This window comes from Hemicordylus capensis, chromosome 3 (genome assembly GCF_027244095.1).
Source record: "Hemicordylus capensis ecotype Gifberg chromosome 3, rHemCap1.1.pri, whole genome shotgun sequence".
Classification (NCBI taxonomy): Eukaryota; Metazoa; Chordata; class Lepidosauria; order Squamata; family Cordylidae; genus Hemicordylus; species Hemicordylus capensis.
This window is the reverse complement of record NC_069659.1, coordinates 235894519-235901378: the sequence shown is the minus strand read 5'-3', so window position 1 is coordinate 235901378 and position 6860 is coordinate 235894519. Positions and strand designations below refer to the sequence as shown.

Below are 6860 nucleotides of genomic sequence, written 5' to 3'. Positions count from 1 at the left end.
TTTCAGTTGAGGGGTAAGAGTTATTTTAAAGGAAGCAAAAAGTGGAAGCATACAAAAGCTCTGGGAGAGAGAATTATAGGTGTAAGGGACAGTAGAATGGGCAAAGCTGTTTACAGGAACAGGAGATGTTCCAGTGTCTGGGGGCCAAACCAGACATAACTTTAACACACATCATTTGGCCTTGTTGCTTGGAAGGTTTTCCCCACCCTGCCCACTGGTAAATAGCAGCTGCAGGGTCCCCTTCATCCAGATCAGAACTGTGGCAAGAGCAAAGGGTTAAGTTCCCCCCTTCCCCAACACTGCAGTCCTGATGGGAGGTGGGCGGAGGGGGCAGGCTGCAGCTCCTATTTATCAGCAAACACCACCCACATAGGGCCAAAGAATACTTTTAAACTTTTGTCTATTTTGCCCCGAGTGGTGGAGGAGCAAGAGACACAGGCAGGGGAATAATAGGAAATAAGATAAAAAGACAAAGTTGGGCAAGTCTCCATTCAGATATCCTTCTGCTTAACCAAGAAAATAGTTGGAATTTTTCAAGTGCATCCCCAGACATGGTTGGTTGTGTAATAATATGGGCATATTAAGCTGTCTTCTACTGAGTCAGACCACTGGTCCATCTAGGTCAGTATTCGCTATATGGACTGGCAGCAGCTCTCCAGAGTTCACATAGGAAGCAGCCATATACTGAGTCAGACCATTGGTCCATCTAGCTCAGTATTGTCTACACAGACTGGCAGCAACTTCTCCAGAGTTGCAGGCAGGAATCTCTCTCAGCCCTATCTGGAGATGCCAGGGAGAGAACTTGGAACCTTCTGCATACAAGCATGCAGATGCTCTTCCCATCCCCTGAACGGAATATCTTACGGTGCTCACACATGTAGTCTCCCATTCAAAGGCAAACCAGGTGGACCTTGCTTAGCAAGGGGGACAATTAATGCCTGCTACCACAAGACCAGCTCTTCTTCTGAGAAAGATCTCAGACAGGGATTTCCCCCAGGCCTACCTGGAAATGCCAGGGACTGAAACTGGGACCTTCTGCATGGAAAGTATTATTCAGTTTCTCCACTTTATAAAAACTACAAAGCACAGTATTAAAAGTCTTCCAAAAGGATAACATTTTCAGCATCCAACCGGAAGTGGAGGGAAGAGTTCATATTCTCTACCACCAGGTAATATTTACATGTATTTATTATATTTGTATCCGGCCAACAAGGAGCACAGGGTAGCATTCATTACTCCTGCCATCATTTATTTTATTTTTAATTTAAAAAAATATTTATATCCCTCTTTTCTTCCAAGGAGCCAGAACCCCGTGAGACAGGTTGAAATTTGAACCTGGGTCTCCCCATTCCTAGTCCACACTCTCTCCGCTGCACCCGACCTACTCAGAAGACAAGCCTCCTCTGGCTCATCTGGGTCCTGCACAAGCTCGACTCCCTCTTCTCTGTGCGGAAGAGCCTCAGAGCTTGCTGAGTAGTCCCTCCACCGGTTCTCTTTGGAGCCTCCAGACAACTTGAATCCTGTGATCCACCCGGTCTAGTTCCCTGAAGCGGCCCAGGTTTCTGGTGTGGGCGTAGTCCAGGAGGGCTGGCTGCAGGACAGTAATGGGGATGCTGAAATTCAGGTGGGGGTAAGTTGCTCCTATGCTGTGGTCCCTTGTGTTGCTGGCAACGATGCCTGTGGTTGGAAGGGTGGGGGGAAACAGAACAAAGCACAGAACGAAAGTAAACCAGTGGCCTTAAAAGGTTGGCAATACAAGCAAACACCAAAGCAGCAAAGTGCATCACCTGCTGCTTCAGAAGGAACACACACTCCTGATTCAGTGGCATTGACAGGCAACATCTAATGCAGCATTGCAAAACTAACTCCAGACTAAGTTACTCGTGATGAAGATACTACAGAGACTTCCATTTCATACAGCCAAGTTATCACAGGTTAAAAGCATGCTGTGTGGTCTCGGCAGACGTAAACAGAGATTATGAGCCTAACCTTGTATATCGAAACAAATTGGTTCTTAACCTACTTGCATAGTTTATGGTTGCACATAAACATTGGAACTAGAAAGGGAGTTTAGATCTTGATCTTTCAAAACTAATTCCTTTTTCTGATATGTTTAACCCTGCTATTTTAAAATTGCACCAACATGTGGGACATCATAAGACCCACCCTTGACCACTGGAACTCCTGTTCACCCCGAAGATTTCACAATTTTACTGACACAATTAAAGGAAACCTTTGGATACCAAGGGCTAGAAACTTTATTTTATTAAGAAAAAGAAGGCTGCAGTTCTTGGAGTACTGAATTCCACACCACTAGCAATTTCTATGCTCACGCAGTGAGATCATCAGAGAGAAGGAGAAAGAAGATGAGAAACTGAGCTGTGTACCAAGGAGTTGCCTGCTGTGTGTGGCAAAGAGGGCTCCTCCACTAGAGCCACCATGGACTGCACAGGTTGCCTGAAGCATCACAGGCTTGTCTCTCACAGTGATCACTGCCGACAAGATCCCCGATGTGATGGACGGACCACAAGCCTGGCCCAAGGCACCAAAGCTGACAATGCTCACATCTTCTCCTGAATGAAAAACACACACCATAGAAGCAAAGGTCACATCACTTCACACAGTACAAAGGCACAGGAGTAATCTTTAAAACCTATTTTTAAAAGGGATGCTGTACCTGTGTCCAGTGCCCCAGTCTTCCAAAAACAGAAAGAACCTCCTTCATGCTTACAGTGTTTGCCTCTTCAAATACTGTAAAGCATGGACAGTGTGTGGGTGAAGCTTCTCAGCATTGGGGCAGGGACTGACAATGCAGTCCTACAATGCTGAACGCAGGCAGAGTATCCCCCCTTTAAAAAAAAAAAGTCTGAAGAGGGCTAGGGAAAGAGAGGATTCCAGAGCTTGATTTCCTGTGGACAAGATCCAGAATTGCCATGTACAGAGGAAGCAATTTGTGCTTCTTCTTTCACTGTATCTTTACAATGTAAGAAGCAACTCCAAGATGGAGTTCAGAGTAGGGAGGGGAAAACAAAGGAACAAAATCCACAGTGAACGCAGCAGAGCTGAAAAGCAGGTGCTGCCTATAATGTTTCGCAGCTTAGACTTGGCATCTGCCCACCTAACAGTATTCAGGGGAAGAATTCTTAGTTTATATTGGCCAACAGCCAGACTAAGGAAGTGCTGGCACAGTGAATGTGCAGCACACGCTTTGGGGGAGGGGCTATTTTTGGCAGTCCCCTTCATGCTGAAACAGACTGTGATCCCCGAATATATGTCCCTGAGCGTCACGTGACCCACAGGGACATATTTGCAGGGGTCACAGTTAGCTTCAAAGCAAAACGGGGCAGAGTATCAACAAAAATAGCCCTTCCTACAAAGGACGTGCTGCACATTCACAACACTGGCACTTTCTTAGTCTGGATGTCAGCCACTCCCTTTCAATATATATGTCAACACCACAGTTTTCTTTAATTGTAATGCCCCAGGATAATGGGCATATGATTGATTTCTCATGTTCCCATGCAGAAAAATTACTCAGGAAAATGCTCAGCAACTACCAGCATAGAACTTGGATGCCCAAACAGGCTCTACTGAAGTGGGTATGTCCTCCTCCAATTCCACCAGAGCTACATCATAGGGAGAAGACTCCTTGGTAGAAAACACCACTTTTCCTTTAATGGAAGAAGTCCTAGAGAAAACAGAAACAAAGAGGTGAAGGAGATGTCAGATGCTTACTGTTTCGTACAATGTTGATGTTGTTCAACTGTCAAACTATTAAGAGGGTTTATTTGTGGGGGGAGGGAAGATTTATATTCTGCTTTCACACTAAAAAAAAAAAACCACACTCAAGGTGGCTCACAAATACATTACAAAAACAAATTAAAAAATATATAGATTTAAAAAACAAGTTAACACACAGCAGATAAGACAAAACAGGACACTTAAATGTAACAAACTAGCCTATAGTATCACTTCAGTTGGGGGAATAAAAACCAATAAAAAGCTAACCAAGACTGCTAAAATCTCATGAGAACAGGAGTGGGGCACATCTTTCCTGGTGCCTGAAGAACAACAATTAGGGCACCAGGTACACATATCACAGGAGGCAGTTCTCCAGTTGTGGGGGGCCACCACTGAGAAGGCCCCTTCTTCGGTCACCACCCTCCTCACCTCAGAAAGCAGAGGCGCCTCCAATGAAGATTTTAATTAATGGGCATTTTCAAATGGGAGCAGGTGGTCCCAACCCAAAGTTATTCAGGGCTTTGAAAGTTTATGTACAAAGGGTGCAAGCCACCAGGAAAGTCACCTGCAGATGCTCCACTGAAATCAATGGGAGCTGTGCAAGACAATGCTTGCAGAGTGTTTGCCCAGTCAACATCAACTGAGTCAGAGCTCGGGGAGCCAGAAGTGCTTCTTCAAAAGCAAGTCCCACAGAATTCAAAACATATTTCCAGATCAGGGCTGATTGGCACATTCCGACAAACTTGTAGATGTACCAGAGCTTTGTTGGTCCATGGTCCATGGGTGGGAAACATGCATTTGCCACCACATCCTATCTCTCTGCTAGTCAAGGCTTATGAGGAAAGGTTGAAGGAAGTGGGCATGTTTGTTTATTGTTAGCTTTTTATACTGCCTTTCATTAAAACCATCTCAAGGCACTTTAGTCTGGAAAAGAGAAGACTGAGAGGGTAAGTTAGAGCAGTCTTCAAAGACTCTGACACAGAAGAGGGCAAAGGCTTGTTCTCCTCCGCTAGTTCTTCGAGGGCAGAACTAGATCAAATGGGCTTAAGTTACAGGAGGGTTGATTTCAGTGGAACATTAGGAAAACCTCCTCAATGGCAAAAGCAGTTTGACAATGGAAGCAGTTATCTAGGATGTTGGTGGGCTCTGGCTTGCTGGAGGACTTCAAGCAGAGTCTGGTAGCCATCTGTTGGGGATGCTCGAGCTCTGGATTGCCTGTATTAAGCAGAGGGTTGGACTAGATGCCCTACAAAAGCCCCCCCCCCACGCCGACCAATGATTCCAAGAGTTCTGATCCATTTGCAGGTAATGGCTTCTCTGATGCAAGTCATGGATCAGGAACACTAGGATCCCGCCACAAATCATGTGCTTCCCTGCAAGTCTCACGTCTGGTAAACATCCAGACTGGTCCTAAATATGCTAAGGATCACAGCTTTACAGTTTGGTTGGTTTAGCTTTCCAGAAACTGGCAAAGAAAACACAACTTGAATTAGTCAGCACGCTATAAATACGAAAATTCAGACTTACTTTTCAGGACTGGGCTGTAATCTTATATATACACTTGATGCTCCATAGACCACATGTCGACAGGTCAACACAAGCTTTGAATTCACCATCACACCAGATCCCCAGGTTGGTCCACATTCCAACAGAACCACAGCAGCCAGCATTTGCTGATCAGGTCCATTTTCGGCTACCATCTTCCCATGAACCTTACTCATAAGTTGCCTGGGGTTCAGCCAACCCTTAAGAAATTGGTGAGGCCCTGTGAGGACACTCCCAATACTCTCAAGGATACAGTCAATAGCACAAACCAGAGTTAAGCCAACCCACTCATTGGATTTCCAGCAAAGTGGAGCTACAATGATCCCAGCTAGGTGGAGACCAGTTCCCGATACCGCAAAGACTCCTCCACCTTCAGTGCCAGGCAAGCATCGAGCATCAGTCAGGATTATGGTGTTGCAGTCTCCAGCCATGTTGCTCACGATCCCTTTGCTGAGGGTGTTCATGAAAATGTCTGGGCAAAAGGATCCAAAAGGAGAGCCACAAGTAAAGAGTGGGTCCCCCTTCCTCAGTGATTTGCCTGGCACACAGCTCACCCAACCCGCACCACGGAAGTCACAATCCAGGATTCTCAGCAGGGCAAACCAATGCAGGAAACGCAAGTCATCTGCAAGTGAGCTAGACTCTTGTTCAACTTCATTTCCCCCAAAATGCCACAGATCGGAGGCACTGAAGACTTTGGAGAAAGCATCCTGGAAGTGTGGACAGGGTACCATCATAATGAGCTCAGCCTCACAGCGCTTCGGACCACTGGGTGTCTCATGCCGATTGGAAAGTGGGCTGAATCTCAATTCCAGAACTTTGTCCCCCAAGTCCCCACTTAGCCAATTCCTGCCATTGGCTTTGCTGCTGCATTCACCTGACACAAGCACCTGGATTTGGATGTCTGGGGAGAAGCTGTCAGGCAGCAGGACTCTGCACTGGGCCCAGTCTTGGTGCTCAGCTCCCAGGAGAAAAGGGGAGAAGATGGCACCATGGCAAAGGACAATGCCTGGATTCTGGGTCAAGATGACTCCACTGCCACTCCAAGGCCCTTGGGGCAGGGGTCTGAGTGTCTCGGGGGTGACCTGGTGCGAGTAGGAAACACTGATGATGCAGCCAGCTTGTACTGCTGCCAACTGCAGAGCCTCAGCCATACAGAAAAGAACTGGTGTACTTTAGCAATTCTGGGAGAGAATGTGATTCAGTGTGGAGTAGAAGAGGAACTGCAGGGAGCGTCTGTTTGGAGAAGGGCAAGTTATTGCAAGAGCAGGAAGAAGGGAGAGAGAGGCTTTGGAGGCGCAGAGAGAAGAACCACCACCAGTTTAGGGGACACCAACTAAGCAGAAAAGCCTCCGATTCCCATCCTCCGATTCCCCAATAGCTGGGGTGCAACTCCCAGAGGCTCCCTCTGCTCTTCACCTTCTAGAGAAAGTACCTGGCTATCGCAGCCCAGAAACAAAGTCCACCCAGGAAGAGAGTCCCAGCAGCTACCCTTGTCGGTTTCAAAACACGAGAGCTGATTCAACACCACCAGAACAAGAACAGAGCAGAACGAGTGAAGAAGTCATGTGGAA

At 46.7% G+C, this 6860-nt stretch overlaps 1 protein-coding gene across 1 annotated transcript; it reads right to left on the bottom strand.

Annotated features, from left to right (window-relative positions):
- Positions 1-1232: 1232 nt before the first annotated feature.
- TYSND1 (trypsin like peroxisomal matrix peptidase 1) lies at positions 1233-6860 on the bottom strand. The gene is made up of 4 exons (XM_053304748.1): positions 5269-6860; positions 3558-3688; positions 2388-2573; positions 1233-1677 (listed from the first exon to the last, which is right to left on the bottom strand). Exons 1-4 carry the CDS (start codon positions 6438-6440, stop codon positions 1460-1462), a joined length of 1707 nt encoding a protein of 568 aa, XP_053160723.1. The 5' UTR covers positions 6441-6860; the 3' UTR covers positions 1233-1459.

Bases quoted from the DNA above. Each gene is read 5' to 3' on its own strand.
- TYSND1 (XM_053304748.1), bottom strand. From the start codon at position 6,440: ATGGCTGAGGCTCTGCAGTTGGCAGCAGTACAAGCTGGCTGCATCATC. The intron at 3,689-5,268 runs GTAAGTCTGAAT...TGTTTTCTCTAG, and splicing joins TTACAGCCCAGTCCTGAAAA to GACTTCTTCCATTAAAGGAA. The intron at 1,678-2,387 runs GTACACAGCTCA...TTCCAACCACAG, and splicing joins ACACAGCAGGCAACTCCTTG to GCATCGTTGCCAGCAACACA.